The sequence below is a fragment of the Pyrus communis genome, chromosome 10 (genome assembly GCF_041283825.1).
Source record: "Pyrus communis isolate YQ-2024b chromosome 10, ASM4128382v1, whole genome shotgun sequence".
In the NCBI taxonomy this organism is placed as follows: Eukaryota; Viridiplantae; Streptophyta; class Magnoliopsida; order Rosales; family Rosaceae; genus Pyrus; species Pyrus communis.
This window is the reverse complement of record NC_142574.1, coordinates 18,877,345-18,895,774: the sequence shown is the minus strand read 5'-3', so window position 1 is coordinate 18,895,774 and position 18,430 is coordinate 18,877,345. Positions and strand designations below refer to the sequence as shown.

General features: G+C 38.0%; 2 protein-coding genes and 1 pseudogene across 2 annotated transcripts; 1 reads left to right on the top strand and 2 right to left on the bottom strand.

Annotated features, from left to right (window-relative positions):
• The first annotated feature begins 1,025 nt into the window (after positions 1–1,025).
• LOC137729404 (protein ROOT HAIR SPECIFIC 17) lies at positions 1,026–5,385 on the top strand. The gene is made up of 10 exons (XM_068468350.2): positions 1,026–1,866; positions 1,966–2,028; positions 2,126–2,216; positions 2,427–2,503; positions 2,665–2,753; positions 2,845–3,028; positions 3,177–3,358; positions 3,691–3,793; positions 3,908–4,239; positions 4,332–5,385. Exons 1-10 carry the CDS (start codon positions 1,615–1,617, stop codon positions 4,798–4,800), a joined length of 1,842 nt encoding a protein of 613 aa, XP_068324451.2. The 5' UTR covers positions 1,026–1,614; the 3' UTR covers positions 4,801–5,385.
• Positions 5,386–5,957: 572 nt separating this feature from the next.
• Positions 5,958–8,486, bottom strand: LOC148693646 (protein SUPPRESSOR OF npr1-1, CONSTITUTIVE 1-like; annotated as a pseudogene).
• A 2,228-nt stretch (positions 8,487–10,714) lies between these two features.
• LOC137728291 (disease resistance-like protein DSC1) lies at positions 10,715–15,581 on the bottom strand. The gene is made up of 5 exons (XM_088678074.1): positions 14,868–15,581; positions 13,647–14,739; positions 13,246–13,554; positions 11,659–13,146; positions 10,715–11,538 (listed from the first exon to the last, which is right to left on the bottom strand). Exons 1-5 carry the CDS (start codon positions 15,464–15,466, stop codon positions 10,867–10,869), a joined length of 4,161 nt encoding a protein of 1,386 aa, XP_088534200.1. The 5' UTR covers positions 15,467–15,581; the 3' UTR covers positions 10,715–10,866.
• Between the last annotated feature and the right edge of the window lie 2,849 nt (positions 15,582–18,430).

The following is an 18,430-nucleotide window of genomic DNA, read 5'->3' as shown; positions in this document are numbered from 1 at the left end:
AAGATCTTGCCGGACATAAATAAAGAATCTGGGAATTCGGGTGTGTATAGCGCTCATACCAAAAGTTTTAGGAATCCTTTAACTCATCCCAACCCACTAATCTCACCTAATCATTAGATAATTCCTCCATAAACTCAAAAAAAAAAAAAAAAAAAAAAAAAATCTTCCAAGATAAGAATTTCATTAAAGTCGGACTGAAACGTTTACATCTTCCGCCATAACATTAAATAGAAAATCTAGATCTAAAGGTCAGCACAAGTAGGAGCCATCATGCTTGAACGCATATGCCACCATCGTATGAGCAACACGATTGCACTCCCTCGAGGTGCACTCAATTATTTCAATAGCTCATCTTAATTCATTTATTTTTCCTTTTTAATTCATAAAACTGAAATTGCTAATGATAGTCTAACAAAATTATTGTTCGCAAGTGTCATTCTTTGCACTCAAATTCGCACATGTCTCCCTATAATATAGATAAATTTAGTTTAATTATTTTATGTTGAATCATGAATCATGATTTTCTTAGAATGCAAATAACATTTTCGTTTCATAGTTCAGAAATTGACTCATAATATTATTTAAAATGAAGGTTGTTATCCTCACTTTGAAAATGAACCATTTTGCCCTCCTCATTTCTTTATATTTTACAAAAACGGTGCGAGGACAACCATTTTACACTCCTCATCCTTTATATTTTACACTAACGGTTCAAGGGTTATTTGAAATTGGGGTGTGCTATCCACACACCCCATGATAACTTCTGTCCGTTGATCTTCTTCAATTTATCCGATCCGACAACCGAAAATTAAAAAGGTGTGTGAGAAGCAAAATGGGGTATGTGGATATCACATCCCTTGAAAATTTGAAGTGCTAATAACAGCTCAATTTAAAATATGTTTAAGGACTTTGTTTTAGGATTAGATATCTCATCTTAATCATTTATTTTCCTAAAAAGGCTTGAGAAAGTCTAAAACAATGGGATAAGGAGCCTCCCTATTACCCACTCTTCGCCCACATATTTAGGGAGCAAAAAACCACTTATCCAAAATTAAAAGATTAAAAATGGAGGCAATGGGAGCTGATTTTTCTCCTCCTCCCCCCTAAATTAGCTGCAAAATTCCCCTTTGCCAACAAAATTTTAAATCTTTCTAACTTGTGAATTAGATCTTTAAATTTAAAGACTAATTACACTTTTTTATGCAAGGAGTTCATTGAGAATTTATTTTAGTGAAAACATTCAAAATTTTCGCTAGCAAAAATCCCATTGGCTCCTTCAAATTCCCCTCCCAAAGCAATAGGCCCACTCAAAAGAACAACGATCATCGTAAACTGCAGTTGGACGATCAGAAACGCATCATCGTCGGCACTTTGACAATAGTACTGTCTGAGCGCGTCACACGGGAACCAACCCATTAAGAATTACGCGCGCGATGGGTTTTAGGGAAGGGACCTTTTGGTGAAGCTTGTTTGTTTTCTTGCGGGGGAGGGAAACGAAGAGGCACAAAAACGCCGTCGTTCTGGTAGTCTCTGCCGTCGCCGCAGAAGCTTTCCAGCTTCAAATACAACGACTCTATTTCCTCCCCTTTCTGCTCTGCAACAACGCCGCCAACGATGAAGAAGAAGAAGAGAGACGCAATCAACGGCCACAGCTGCATCAACATCACCGCCACCGCCATCGGCGGCGTCGTTTTCAAAACCTCTGTTCTCCGGCGACACTTCCGCCGTATCCGCCACCACGTGTTCCCGCTAATCTCCGCCGTTTCCGGTTGCCTGCTCCTCTTCCTCGCCGCCTTCTCTGTGCTCGCTCCGTCGCCGGTTCTGCATCCTCACGATCACCTCTCGCTCTTGCGTCACCTCACCTCGGTACTCAAGCACATACCGAATCACCTCTCAGCTCCGATTTTCTCGGTTTGCTATGATTTTCTTTTTATATGAAAACTTTCTTGTGGTTTTTGCGTTCAGGATGACAATGGCGACGTTGAGGTCTGGCCGAATTCGGAGGAGACAACGAAGTTTCGCGTGCCGGTGCGATATTTATATTTTTGGAGCTGATTTTGCAGAATTTAATTTAATTATTGGCTTTTGCTCTGATTTTTGTTTTGAATTTTTGTTCTGTTTTTAGGAGAGTGGGGGAAGTTCAGGTCGATATTTATGGAGTACAAGGAAATCGGAGCTTTTCTATGGCTGCAGCAATGCCGCCGATAACTTTGCAAGTAAAGTATATTGGATATTCAGATTGAAATTCAATATTAATTGATGGTTTTGCTTAATCTGATTGATTGAAGTCTTGTTTTGTTCATTTCATGGTGTTGTAATCGAATCGATTCTATGCCGTGTGATGAATTTATGGTAAAGTTTGAATTTTTTATTGTTGGAGCTCTGGTTTAATTTATCTTACCAAAGCAATGCTTTAAATGTTGCAGCTGCTGATGCGAAAACTCATTTGAATCGCTACTTGTTGATTGCTACTAGTGGAGGCTTGAACCAACAAAGAACAGGGGTGAGTTTCTTATTCGCAATTGGGGTTTTTTTGTTTCTTTTGGGCATCTGGTTATAAGTAGCTATTGTTTAGGTCTAATTGATTGGACTTGTACACTGTAACTATGCGTGTTTTCGCTGTTGGTTCAGTGCTTGATGCTTCCTTTACTCGTTGTATTGCAGATAACAGATGCTGTCGTTGCAGCTTATATCTTGAACGCTACTCTTGTTGTTCCCAAGTTGGACCAGAAATCGTATTGGAAGGATTCCAGGTCAGTTTCATCATTTTACAGTTAAGGAACACTGTCAATGTAAGGGATATAGTCAGCATATTTATAATGCAAATTGGGGTATTTGTTGCAGCAACTTCGATGAAATCTTTGATGTAGACTGGTTTATATCATCTCTCTCGAAAGATGTTAAAATCATTAAAGAGCTTCCAACGAAGGGAGGGAAACCAATGAGTGTGCATACCACTCGAGTCCCAAGGAAGTGTAACGAAAAATGTTACCAGAACCGCTTGGTGCCTGTTCTTAATAAAAAGCATGTAAGTGTCTCGCTGAAGAATGTAGCACATTCTCTTTAAAGAATTATAATATGCTTTGGGACCGTGTAGGGTGTATGAAATTTATATTGGTTGTGCTTTTCAGGTTGCATAGAATTGACAATTGTAGGTTATGTTTTCTAATGTGCAGGCTGTTCAGCTCACAAAATTTGATTACAGACTTTCAAATAGGTTGAATTCAGATTTACAAAAGCTGAGATGTAGAGCCAATTATCAAGCCTTGAAATTTACCAACACGATTAGCGAAATGGGTAAAAAGTTGGTTGAGAGAATGAGAATGAAAAGCAAGCATTTCATTGCCCTGCATCTGAGGTAAACTGCAAATTATTTTTAACTGCTTGTGTAATATTTCCCCAGTATACATGCTGGTATACTATGAGTAAGCTATGCGTTGTACAGAATAATTGCTTGTGCAGATGTTAATTGTTTTTATTTTCCTAATTTACTGAAATTGATACTTTGAGTATTAACGTGTGTTTGTTCCTGAAAAAAAGTCGAACTTTCTGTTTTCTCAGAATAATATACTTGGGTGGGTTGTAATGTACGAAAACCTTGGTTTAGGTTATTTTGATGGTTGTTAGTGTTGTCCGTAAAAATGTTAGTATGTAGAAAAAAGTTTGTTACATTGGTTGGTTACGTTATAGGTTTGAGCCTGATATGCTGGCGTTTTCTGGATGCGATTATGGTGGGGGAGAAAAGGAAAGGAAAGAACTTGGCAAACTTCGGAAAAGGTGGAAAACTTTACATGTAAGGCTTCACTAATGAGTAATGACTTGGATAATGCCGTCCAGTAATTACCTGTCTATATAATTTGTCTCTGCCTCACAGTTACATTATTTTATGGGGCTACATTGCGTGCAGGCAAGCAACCCTGACAAGGTACGAAGACATGGCAGATGCCCGCTAACTCCAGAGGAAGTTGGTCTCATGCTTAGAGCATTGGGTTTCGGAAATGATATTCACTTGTATGTGGCATCCGGTGAAGTATATGGAGGTGAAGAGACAATGGCACCACTGAAAGTACTTTTCCCAAACTTCCACACAAAAGAGACTTTATTAAGTAAGGAGGAGTTGGCACCATTTTCATCCTTCTCTTCTCGAATGGCTGCACTGGACTTCATTGTTTGTGATGAAAGTGATGTTTTCATCACCAACAACAATGGCAATATGGCTAAAATGTTAGCTGGTCGAAGGTATTAAAACTCGAGTTACCAATACATTTATTTTTTCACTTGTTCTGATTTGATTCATGTTTTAGCTGTAACAAGTTTGTCTACTCACGCAGGAGATACTTTGGTCACAAACCAACAATCCGTCCAAATGCTAAGAAACTGTCTCTGTTGTTCATAAATCGTAATAACATGACATGGGAAGAATTTGCATCGAGGCTTCGAACGAGTCAAATTGGATTCATGGGAGAGCCAAATGAGATAAAGCCAGGCAGGGGTGAGTTCCACGAAAACCCAGTAGCCTGCATTTGTAGTGCATCCAACACAAAGGCTAAGGAAGTTCCAATTCCTCAAAATGAAAGTCCTGATATCCTTAAAATAGATAAGGAGGATTATACAAACAAGGACAGTGGTTATGCGACAGATGAGCAAGTAACTGAGGACGAGCAAGATTGGTCTGAGGCTGATTATGATGAAATTACAAATAGGTCTCTAGGGAAAGTGCTGCCTAGTGTAAGAGTTTCGGATCCAAGTCTTCTACATAAGTCCGACCAACCAGAAATCGAAGAATTCTTTTCAGACTGAAGTTTGATGACAGGATTTCAATTTTTGGCAAGTTAGCAGTTTTGTCTTAACAAGCTCTTCAACAAATTATTTGGGTCTTTCTGTCGCCCGTTTTGATAGGTTACTTACATGGATGAGAGTGATTTATACAATTGAAGTGGCCGTAACAGAAAACCACATTGTACATTCAGGCTTCAGCAGTTCATCATATTTGGCTTGAAATCACAGTAAGTGATGGCAGACTATACAGGACTATTCAGATTTTGAACCCTGTACAGTGGTTCATGCTCCGGAAAACATTGTGTTTTCTTCTTTGATGATTCTTTCCGTAAGGCAGGAACGTATATATGATGGAGATACAAGGGTTTAGGGTTTAGGGTGTGGTTATTATAGGCGCGGAATTCAGGTTTTACTTTCTCTTAAAACTTTCTTCAGTTTCTGATGCATCGTCATCTGTTGTATGCATGGAATTCTTCAAATCTCTCTCCTTCACTCCAAATTTTCAGTCTCTTGTTTGGTTGTGGTTGTTGGAACTTGGAAAGAAAACTCTTCAATGTATTTGAGGAAGGCAAGATGAAGGAATGACAACGTATTTGCCTTCTTAAATTGGTTCTACAACTCGCAATTACACACACAATCCTAATCAGCGAGTCTGATTATCCGTCGTGTTTTTCCAAGTTTAACAATAATCAATGAGTCTTTCAATATAACCTTTCCAATTTGGAAGTTGTTTTCGTGCTATAAAGAGAACTATTTGAGGAAGGCTAATGAAGTAGTTATTGTTTCCACACTATTTTGCCTGAACATAGTAGAAAGCAGCGGAGCATTATACCACGCAAACTCGCAAAAACGCGATTCAAAACCCAGACCCTCGTACCATTATAGTAATCGCTGAATGCGCGCAACAAAAGATGGAGAGAAACCAAGAAATCTGTATGCAACCAAACTTTGTTAAACATCTCACGTTCACCGTGACTAGTCCAAAAAGTGTATGTGGCACCAGTTCATATTACAAAAGAACAGTGAAAAAGAATGATCCAAGTTATGGTAGCTCTACATTTACACCGCAACACCAGAGACGTTCAAAGCAACAAAACCAAAATCATCCTCCGCCACAAGACTTGCAACGCCGGCTACCACATTTGGTTGTTGTTCTTCATCTTGCCCTGTATTAACAGCTATTTATCGGCTTCAGACTCGTCACTTCCACGGGCTTCAGGCTCATCACTTCCATTTGCCTCAGTTTCATTTCCTCCCTTATCTCCTTCTACTTGGGGATCCTCCGACATGGCATCAATTCTAATTTCACCGACGGATTGCAATGAAGTCTGCTGAACATATCCAGCCGGTAGAAGTGAATGGAGAGGCCTCTGTGACAAGTTTGTAAAAATCAGGAGAGCGTTTTTTTTTTTTTTTTCTCATCAAGTTCAAAAACTTCATACAACACGAATACGTGATCTGAATCCAATCTGCAGGAATAATATTTTCCAACCAAACATGGAACTCGGAAAGGAAAATTGAATTCAAGGCCTCCGCCATTGTTCGTTTCGAAATTGTACCTGCATCCAAACTACACCAGCCCACTGAACCAGACAATCGGCGAATGCAACAACAGATAGAGCGAAACCCAAGAAACCTTTACGAAACCATTTTGGAGGAAGCTTGATATCTATGGAAGATCCCTCGTTGTGATCGTTGAACCAATTTGGAATTTCAGATCCCGGACAAACAATGGTATGCAAAGACTGATTATAATTTTCCTGTAACGTTATGGAGATCATATTATTTAATAGGTGAAGAAATACAAGTATTTATTCAATTAAGCAACACAAGTGAGAGAGACAATTGGTGGTGGCAAACACAATCGGCCCCCTTTATCTTTACGTACAAAGTTCTGTTTTTCACCTGTATCACTCGGTTCTTGGACCAACTCCAACTCCAATGGTTAGGTTTTAATTCAAAAATAGTTTTTTTTTATTTTTTTTAATTTTTTTTCTCTAATGGTTTTGACTTAAAAATTTAGATCGATATTATTAAAGAATGAATTTAAGCTAAATAATTTTTTGATAAATTTAATTAAAAAAATTATGAAATATGTAGATTATTCTAATTTATTTTTATGAATATTTTAATCCAAAAATATTTACATTCAAGATAAATAATAAAAAATTATTAAACCGACCCATGAAACATATTTTCATGTAACTAATAGAACAACATGGAAAACCCTTTCTACACATGAAACACAAGGGAGAGTTGTACAACAAAGTCATGAAACACATTATAGACATATAAACACATAAAATAAAACACATGAAACACACCCACCACCACCACCACCACCACCACCCTCCTCTATATCTCAAACCACACACCATATTCTTCTCTTTCATACTGTTTTTCTTGTCGCAAAGTGATCCATCTTTTATATTGTTTTTGCACCGCTGGGAGCCTGGTAAAGATTGAAGCCACCTGCATTTGATTAAACACAGGCGAGAAAGCTGGGAAGCTTGTTTAATTATTGTAGGTATGCTATTAATTTTGGTTGCTCTCAGATCTAAATCCCGTAATGAGGTTAAGCAAACAAGGCCATCAGAGATTTCGGATATACCGCTGAAGCAGCGGTTTAGTACTTCCAAAGCGAGCAATTCGACAGAGATTGGAGGAAATTCTTTAAGCTCCGGATAGGCAAAAAAGGTGAGAGTTTTAAGATTATTTAAATCGTAGATGCTGTCTAGGATAAACTCAAGATTCTTGCACAAATCAAGATTTAGTCTTTGAAGCCCAATTAGATTTCCAATCGAGCGGGGAAGCCTTTTAACGGCTGTCCCTTGTAAACCAAGAAACTCCACATGTTCCATTGGCTCCAAATGTGAGCAAGCGGTGAGATCAAATCCTTGAGAAATTTCAACCTACCGATGTTGAGTGGGAGACTTGTAAGCATTTGACAACAACTCAGTTCTAGTTTTTTTGAGAACAGAGAGAAACTCTATTGACGAGTGTAGCTCTTCAATCGCTGTACTTTCCATTTCAAGCTAAGAAACTCCAGATGTTCCATAGGTTCCAAGATTTCTGGGAAGTGTGTGAATTTAGAGCAACCAGTGAGATCAAGTTTCTCGAGAGATTCCAACTTACAAATGCTGGTTGGGAGACTTGACAGACTTTTGCAATCATTCAGTTTAAGTGTAGTGAGACTAAAGAGACACTCCAGAAGGATATGGGCAATACTTCTATTGCTGTGCAAGATAAATCTAATACACTTATGCCCCTGGAAAGCTCCAAAAACTTGCCAAGAGAGGAGCATTTATGTAGACTACAAGTACCAGAGACTTCCAACTTACAGCTGCTGCTCGGAAGATTTTGAAGGTACCTACAACAGGCAATATCAAAGTGAGAAATTGTTTGCTGAGACTAAACCGATGAAGGCAATTCCTTTATTGCAGTGTTACGTAAACATAAAAACTCCATATTGCCTGACATCTCCGAAATATAATCGAGACTCGTGCACATTTGAAGATCAAGATAAATGAGCATGTCAAGATATTGAAATACGAAGGAATTTCAAACAAACTTTCACAGCCATCAAGATCTATATGCTCAATTTTCAGACTCCGAGAGAGATTTGGAACTTCAGTTAGATGTTTGGAGAAGCTAAGACTGATCACCTTTAAGTTCACAAGATTCTGTAACACATATATGTAACACATATATATATAGGAGTGTCTGCATTCATTAATTTAACAATTTAGTTAAGATGTAGTCTCTATATTTTGTAGCCTTCTTGGTAATTTATAGCATTCTTTCTGTTGGAAATATGCCCAAAAGCCAACGATAAGATGATACTTTACAAACATTTCACATGTTAAACTAAACTAGTTTAATATAAGGACAAAGATTATTGTTTAAAGCCGTCTCATTAAATGTTATACACTTATATGATTAGTCCAAGGAATATGTAATTAGAAGAACGTGATCTAAAGAAGTTAGATTAATGAGACCATTTTCTCGTACACATATCCTAAACATTCTTGATCATAATTAAGATTGCCAATTGGGCATTAACGATCAGCACAGATCAGTACATGCTATGTCTTCTCTCCTAGGAGAGTGGCTGGTCTCGCATCATTAGTATGATTGACATCAAGACAGGTATGTAGGTACTCAATAAAAAATGAGTCCACTGAACACGATTAAAGAGGAGTTCTCATACTCATGTCACATGAGAACTCGTGGTTGGGATAATGCGAAGTAGTCATTTGACCTGAGACATCATAGTTGTCTTGTGGTTAGGTCCATAATTAGTCTTTGACCATGTTAAAGGCATTCCATTTGAGAGTGTCCACGATATAGTTGGGGCTAAGCCACTTAATCATGGGGGTCTCCAACTTTCAAACCATTGAGGGATAATACTCTATGATAATTAAGAATCTATAGCCAAAGTATGCATGAGATTCAGGAAGTCATTCCAAATCACATTCAAGATAATCACTTTGAATAGAAGACATGAATAAACTATCAAACCAAACAATGTGATCAAAAGTATTGTGTTAGAGAAAGGCCAAATTGAATAGGTTCTCCAACCTTTTCTGATTAGCTTGTGCAGTAATGACTTACTGTTAGGTGTCACTCATGACTTGTGGAAGCCCTGAAAGTGTGTAATCACTAAAGGGAGAATTAAAAGTTTGTTTTAATTCACAATTGATTAGAAAGAGTTTTAATCGCCCCATTGCTTCGATAAAAGGAACCTAATGGATCCCATACCGTGTAAAGTAATAATTGAAGAAAATAACAAAGATGAGTTAGGACAATTAAATAGCTTAATTGTATATGAAAATGACTAATTAATATGTTAATTAATCATACAAAAGGTTTGTAACGGGCCTTAAGTTAGTTTGGGTTTCGGGGCCCAAAATGGTTTTGGTCCACAAGGCTCATTAAGTTTAAGTTGTGTTACAAATAAAATAAATGGGCAATTAACCCACTAAAATAAGGGAGGCTAGACTTGCTAAGAGAATGAGTGGTTTTAGACTTATTACTAATTTGCCACTCAAATGAAGGGAGGTATAAAAGCAACTTTATAACCTTTGCTTCATTAGAGTTTCTTTGAAGAAAGATGAAAGAATACAAGTTCTCACTTTCCCTTTAGGAGGCCGGCCATGTAGGAGGGGTATACTAGTATCTTCCTCATTCTACATCACTCATCTTCCCTCAATCTTTCCTTGGTGTCAGAACTTAGAGGCCCTCTACTTTGGGGGCTTTTGGAGAATCCATTCATCCATCCAAATCCAAGATGACATGGAGCCAAGAAGTAAAGTTCCTCCTTCCACATTCATGGAACCAAAAAGCATGGAGACAAACGAATGAAGGCCCTCTCATGGGTGATTAACCTTTGCTAAGCAAAGAGCTGCTTTAAAGGTATAATAGTTTCTCAACTCTCTTTGTGTTTAGAGTTGAGTCTTGGTTCATCACCACTAGTAGGGTTTGAATTTCATGGTTTTAGTTTTGTTTTAAAGTGTATACAAGCATGCTTCTGCCATTTAATTATTAAATGCATATAATATGTTGCTTAATAAACTTAGTTTCTCAAATATTTTCCTTCACTTTGTTCAATTAATAAAATATTATTCGTAATTTATAATCTGCTTCTTCGTCGCGTACTTTGATTTTTCACTACAAGAACCAAATCACAATCAACTCATTCAACATTCAGATCTGTACAATGACCTCAGTATATAAACTGAGTTTGCAAGCTGAACCGCCTAATTGAAACCAATCTCTCAAAAACAAGAGATTTGGATCACAATACAATAAACTAAAATAAATAATTTATCTATAGAAGAAGACAAGATTGATGGCACAAAAGATTCTACACTCTATAGAACTAACAATAAAAATGAACTATATGCATGTGAGTAGAGAACTATATGCTGGGTGGATTAAATGAATGATTTATTTAATTAATAAATAAATCCTGCAGGTATTATAATCTTAACTGAATGTAATTGATCTATGGTAATCAATCCAACAAAGGTGACTGGCGAATTCCATATCATCCATGCAATCGTGCAACCTGAATATGCAGTGTATCTAACAATCTGCACCTCCATTTTTTCTCTTTCTAGTTATTTGAGGAAGTAGTTCATCTTTTTGGTCCTCAAAAGAGCTAAAACTATCACTTCCCCAAGCTTCAGGTTCATCACGACGCCTCTTGCTTATAGTATCTTCTCCTACTATTATTTTCTCAGCAACTCGGGTATACAACAGGCAGATCCCACACTTTTTCACCATCAGATTGGAATAGTTAACGGGTCTACCAGAATGATCCTGTTGGTAGAAGTGAACAGAGGCCTCAGTGACATTGTAAAGAGTAGCGGAGCATTTTGCTCCCTCTACAAGCTCGAGGGCATTATACCACACAAACACATGATCGGAATGAAAATTGTAGTTGCCTCCATCCCAATCTGAGCCAGACACCCTACAGTTGAATTCATGGCTTTCACCATTATTGGTTTTGAAAATGGATTTACACCCAAACCTCAACTTTTCAATATTGTAGTTGTCGAAAGTAACAACTAGAGATAGAGCAAAACCCAAGAAATCAGTACCAAACCAAATTGGAGGAAGCTTGATATTTATTGAACATCCTTCATTTTGATAGCTGAACCAATTTGGAATCTCATTCCCAGGACATACAATGATAACAGAACATCCTTCCTCCCCATAATTCTGTACCACACAATCTTCTTCTTCCGAATATTCCTGTACCATGGACGACAAACCTAGTTAATTGATTGACCAACAAAAATGTGTGTCTGTGAGAGAGAGAGAGAGAGAGAGAGAGAGAGAGAGAGAGAGAGAGAGAGAGAGAGAGATACGTACAGAATCTTCTTCTTCTATAAAGTTAGATGTCGCAGTTGCCATTCGCATAATTCTAATCAGCGCATCATCCATTAGGTTGCTCCATGAATTCTGACTTAAATTTGGGCAATTAGAAAATTTAAATTCCTCGCAAATCCCTGGAAAATATTCATATTCATCCCAACCTTGGGAGAGTGCAGTCTTTGAACTTGAGATTGTCTTCAGTGATATGCAGCCATGTGCATGAAGACAACTAAGTATTGGGAGCTCAGGTAATGAATGAATGCGACTGCAATTGATTAAGTACAGGTGACGCAGTTGAAGGGCTTGTTTGATGCTTGCAGGGATGCTGTCAATCATGGTTCCGCATAGATATAGAGACCGTAATGAGGCTAAGCAAAAGATGGAACCAGTGATGTCTAATGTACTGCAGTAACTGAGGTTTAGTTCTACTAAAGAGCACAAACCGACTGAGAAGGGAGGCAATTTTTGCAGTTTCAAACAGCCATCAAAGCTGAGATATTTCAGACAGTTCAAATTGTAGATGCCATTTGGAACAAACTCAAGGTTCTTGCAGTGACCGAGATATAATGTTTCTAGCCCCACTAAACTTCCAATCGACAATGGTAGTTTTTTAACAGCTGTTCCTTCTAAACTAAGATACTTCAGATGTTCAATAGGCTCCAAGATTTCTGGGAAGTACTCAAATTCGAAACAACCATTGAGACTAAGGCGGTAAATTGATTTCAATTTACAAATGCTCGTTGGGAGACTTGCAAGCCTTTTGCAATTTTCCAGTTCAATTTTAATGAGACTAATAAGACACCCAATTGAAGAGGGCAGCTCTTTAATCGCTGTCCCTTCTAAACCAAGAAAAGTCAGACATCCCATGGCCTCCAAGATTTCTGGGAAGTGTTCAAATTTAGAGCATCCACTCAGATCAAGTCGCTCAAGGGATTTCAACTTACAAATGCTCGTTGGGAGACTTACCAGCCTCTGGCAATCTTTTAGCTCAAGTTTTGTGAGACCAAAAAAGCGTTCGATTGATGAGGGAAAAACTTCTATTGTTGTTCCAGTCATATCTAACACAGTTATATTATTGGGAATCTTCGAAAAATTTCCAAGAGATGAGCTGATCATTGGACAAAAACCACCGCAGGAGAATTTCAGCTGACAGTTGCTGCTTGCACATTTCTTAAGCTTTTTCGAAAGGGAAAGGATCAAGCAAGGAGAGCTTTCGTTGGACCCAAATGATAAAGGCAATTCCTCCATTGCACTGCTAACTAAACTTAAGAATTCAATATTGCCTGGCGAAATATTGAGACTCCAGCAGGAGCCAAGGTTAAGATAAGTAAGCTTGCCAAGATATCGAAAAACTGAAGGAATTAAAACCAAACTTGTACAGCCATAGAGATTCATAGACTCCAGATTTTGACTCTTCGAGAGATCTGGAAGTTCAGTCAGATGAGTGGAATAACTAAGATCAATAACTTTTAAGTTCCCAAGATTCTGTAACAAATTAAAGAAAAAAGACATGAATCAATAACCAAGCTGGAATTATACTTTCTGCACTGTATTTCATTCAAGTATTAAAATAACCATATATACCTGCTCTTTAGTCCAAAGTTGCTCAACCTTGCTGTACGGCATTCGAAGCTCAACAAGATTTTCTGGAGAAAACTTAGATGGCAAAGATTTCAAAGGATATCCATCCCAGCGAAGCAAACTAAGAGTACTGGGAAGAAACTCAAGACCTTGAGAAAGGTATAATTTGCAGTACTTATCATCATAGATATATTTTGTATCATAAATCTGCAATACTCTTAAATTGTACATCTTTTCGAAGGCTGAAGGACTCATGTCTAGTTCTCTAGCTTCAAGAGTGTTAAAGGATATGCCTTGAACTTTTGCAGTTCCCTGGCAATCAGAAAGATAAATAAATGTGAATAACTCAAAATTTAGCAAAACTACATTTATTAAATAAGAATGTGAATGCAGTTGGATCTTACTGTATTATTTTTCAGTACATGGTACGCATCCTCAGCAATGCACAACCTATTGCGTTTTCCAGGCTCTTCAATACGTTGTTCACGAACAATTGACCGACCCATGTCTTGTAGCAAATCATGCATCTCTAGGCAGTTTCGACTTGAAATTTTTATGAGAGACATATCAACCAGAACTCCAATTCCAGCAGCAAAGAGACCACGAGAATCTGACATTCTTTTTACAAAATCTATATTTGATCCTCTATAAAAGCAAGCTATATCAAGAAATATCTCTTTCTCATTTTCTTCTAATCCATCGTAACTTAGTCTCAACACATTGTGAATTTTTTGGCTGGGAAACTTTTTCAATTTGTTCAATTCAGCTTCCCAGTCTTTTTTGCTCTTGCAGTGAAGGAATGATGAACCCAAAATTTTAAGAGCTAATGGCATTCCCTCTGCATAATCTACCACCATCCCTAACAACTCAGCATAATCTGTCCCAGGAGAATTATTTTTGAAAGCCTTCAGATGAAAGAGCTGAAGAGCTTCTTCACGTGTCAATCCCTTGACCTCATAAATTTTATCGACTTTTTCCTTAAGTATGCGCCTGTCTCTAGTTGTAATAATGATTCTACTTCCGGGGCCAAACTGAACCTGATCTCCAACTAGAAGTTCTAATTGGCCTGAATCATTCACATCATCAAGAACAATGAGGACCCTTGTATTCAGAAGCCTTCTTTTAACAAGTTCTGATCCTATAGATGGTGTGTCGATATTTAGTTTGTCATCATTTAATATCTTTCGAAGAAGTTTATTTCGCAAGTGATTTGGTTCATGCTTTTCTGATTCCTTCCTCATGTTTGCAAGAAAACATGAAGCTTCAAATTTACGAGAGAGTTGGTTAAATACAGCATCAGCAAGAGTGGTCTTACCAATACCACCCATCCCCCAAATACCTACAGTTAAAACATCTAGTGAATGATTGCATAATAACCACTTGATATCATTAATGCGGCTTTCAATTCCAACCAGACCCTTTAAATCATCTGACAATGTTTCGCTCAATTTGGTCAAAATATCTTCCACAACATTATCAACTAAATCAGCCTCCGTCCTGTCACATATGATTCAATTTGGACAGACAATAGATAGTAAGTATGGCTTAACTAATCTTATTTGCAATATTAGTCGTCAAATCATCACAAGTAGAGAGTAAATACAAACATATACATAGTTACTTACCAAGTTTTGTTTGAATTATCGAACCCAGATAGATTGGCTGCTTTCGTCAAAGCCTCCCTCCACTTGTGCACCTTGTCAATATTGTCCTGGAAACGTTCTTCAAGTTGAGAAAATGCAGCCCCATATGTCCCCTGCTGATTTCGTACATGTGATGGGTCGATGCTGTAAAAAATGGGAATAACATACTGTCCATATTCCTCCTTGCATCGCAATATATGCACAAGCTCACCCAAACACCATGTGGAAAAAGCATAGTTTTCCGAGAATATGATCACCGAAAGATTTGATTTCGTGATTGCTTCCATAAGCGCAGGTGCAATTTCATCTCCTCTCTCAAGATTGTCATCGATGTAGGTTTTGATTTTCTTCCTACATAAAGCAGCATGAAGATGGCTGGTAAAGGTATTGCGGGTGTCTTCGCCTCGGAAACTAAGAAACACGTCATACTTTTCATGAAGATGGTTGTTAGCAGCAGAAGAAGAAGCAGCCATACTCATAGCCTGCAAAAATGTACCTTGGAGATTGTAGCGTTGTTCTTGCCAGAGACTTTGGCAACATGCATATCGAATGGGTAAGTCTATGATAAGAACAAAGCACATTGTACATAAACGACAGAAGGGCCTCAGCAGTTGACGGCAGAATCTCTTTAGTAAGTCTATCAAACTTTTTTTTTTTTTTTTTTTTTTTTTTTTTTTTTTTTTTTTTTTTTTTTTGAGTAGTGCTATACTTACCATCTACTTGTACCATTGATTGTGTCATTTCTCTAATAAAGGTAGGGTCTGCCAACGCACGTGGCTCCCATCTCTATCAGAGAGATGATACAAATATATGGTAAAAATAACATTTTTGTTTTTTGTTTTATCATGAATAATAGTGTACCTACTGCCACTTAGTATTACGGTCTAGTGATATTCTTCTTCACTTGTAAATGAGAGGTCTTAGGTTTGATTATTGCCAAAGGAGAATTTGAACCATATTATTGCTAGCCCATTGGGAGGCTTAGCCTACTCTCCCAATCTCTTAGTGTAGATATTATTGTTTGTTAAAAAAAAAAAATAGTGTACCTACTATCAAGGGGTCCTCAAAATAAAAGGACAAGCTAAAAGGCAAACTGTCTGAATTAAGTAGCCACCAGATTGGTGGATATGCGGGCATGACAAGCACGTGACACAACAAAGGAATGCAACTAGCAGCATCACTCCAAAGACAAAAGAACTTTTAAGTTTGGAATCACTTGGAAAGGGATCCTCTCCGGACCCCTTCCACCAAAGCGTCCAAACCCACTAATCTGGGCTGATAAAATTTGATCCAACAGTTAGAGTTATTATAACTTTTTAAGGGGTCCCCTATTTGTTGCCGTTGGATCAAATTTCAACGGCCCGGATTTGTGGGTTTGGAGGCTTCGGTGGAAGGGATCCGGAGAGGATCCCTTTCCGAATCACTTCATAACCCACTACAAAAGAGGTTTTCACACAAAACTTCCAACAAAACTAGTTATTAGTGTTGCGGTCATATTTAGAGTAGGAATGTGATTGGGTAAATCCTAGGGAATCTGGGAATGTATCTTATATTCCTATTAGGAGTAGATTACCTATTAAATGTTTTAATCCTATGGAGAAAGGTTTTTACCTATCCTACTACTATAAATAAAGGCACAATGAGGTGAATCAAACATACATCACAATTAAATCATTCTCTCCTCTTTCTAATTGCCGACAGCCCCCTTCCTCTCTAAACTCTAAGATCGTTCAATCAAATAGGCCTACAACACGTTATCAGCACGCTCTTGCCAGAAGCTGAGGAACTGACGGATTGTAGGAGAAGGCTATCATCCAAAAAATTCAAAGGCTTATATTTGTTTTCTGTTAATCAGGTCCGCTTAAAATAAAAGAAGATATTTGAAACGTCCACGAAGCACGAAAACATTCCCCATGAGGCATGAACCCTTCTATGTGAAGGAAGATTTGTGAAAAACAAGTTCATTTGAGCAACATCAACAACATGCAATTAACAATTAAAAGGCGAAATCATATTTATATGCACTCAAAAACAAAACTTAACCCATGAACTTCAAAGCCTAGTAGATAGGTGAACCAAGACTCAACTCAAAACAAAGTGAGTTGAGAAATCAATACCTTTGTAGATTCCTCTTTGCATAAGCAAAGGCTAATCACCCAAAGAGAGGGCCTTCATTCCTTGCATCTTAGATCCATGGATTTGGATGGATGAAAAGGTTTCTCCAAGTTCCCAAAATTGAGAACCTCTAAGTCTCCACACCAAGGCATATTGTAGAAGAAATGAGTGACCTAGAGGAAGTAAGATTGCTAGATGTTTTCCTCTAGGGTGGCCGGCCTCTTTGAGAGCAAAGGGAGGTTTTTGTTCTCATCTTTACTCCTAAGAAAACCCTAAGGATGAAATGGCTATAAAGATGTCTTTATACCACCTCACAATGGAGTGGCAAACTTGCAATTAAGCCAAGTTCACTACCCTCCTCTAAATGGCCGAATTTAAGGGGATTTATTGGGCTATTTGGGCCTTTGTGAATCATTATTCATTAAGTTGTCATACAACTTAAGTCAATGGACTTGACGTTCGAAGCCCATTGGGCCTTAAAGTCCAAAACTATCCCGAGGTCTTTAACGAACTTATTCGTTTGATTAATTAACATATTAATTAATCCTTGCCATAAATAATTAAACCATTTAATTATTCTTACTCATCTCCGTTGAATCTTCAATCTTTACCTTACACGGTGTACGATCCATTAGGTTCCTTTTAGCGAGGCAGTGGGCGATTCAAACTCTTTCAAATCGATTGTGAATTGGAACTTACTTTCAATTCTCCCGTTAGTGATAATACACTTTTAGGGCTTCCACAAACCATGGTTGACGCCTAGCAGCATGTCATGGTTACCCAAGCTAATCAGAAGAGGTGGAGAACCTATTCAGTTTTAGGATTACAAATGCAATACGGTCTTTCTCTAATACAATACTCTTGACCACATTGTTTGGTTTGATAGTTTATTCATGTCTACTATCCAATGTGAGTCTTGTGCTTATATGATTACCTTGAATATGATTTGGAACACATTCCAACATCTCATTCATACTCTGGCCAGAGATTCTAAATCATATCATAGAGTATTCTCCCTCAAACAGTTTGAAGGTTAGAGATCCTTTGTTGCGCATTCACTTGCCTCCATGGCTAAGTGGCTTAACCCCAACGATGCCGTGGACACCCTCCTGATGGAGTGACTCTGACATAATCAAAGATTAATGACCTAACCACAAGACAACTGTGATGCCTCAGGTCAAAAGACTAATTTGCATTATCCCAACCATGAGTTCTCATGTGACATGAATATGAGAACTCTTCGTTGATCGTGTTCAGTGAACTCATTCTCTATTGAGCACCTACGTACTTGTCTTGATGTCACACACACCAATGACTCGAGACTAGTCACTCTCCCTGAGAGAAGACATAGCACGTACTGATCTTAACGGACTGTTAATGCCCAATTGACAATCCTATGATCATGAACGTTTAGGATGTGTCTACGAAAG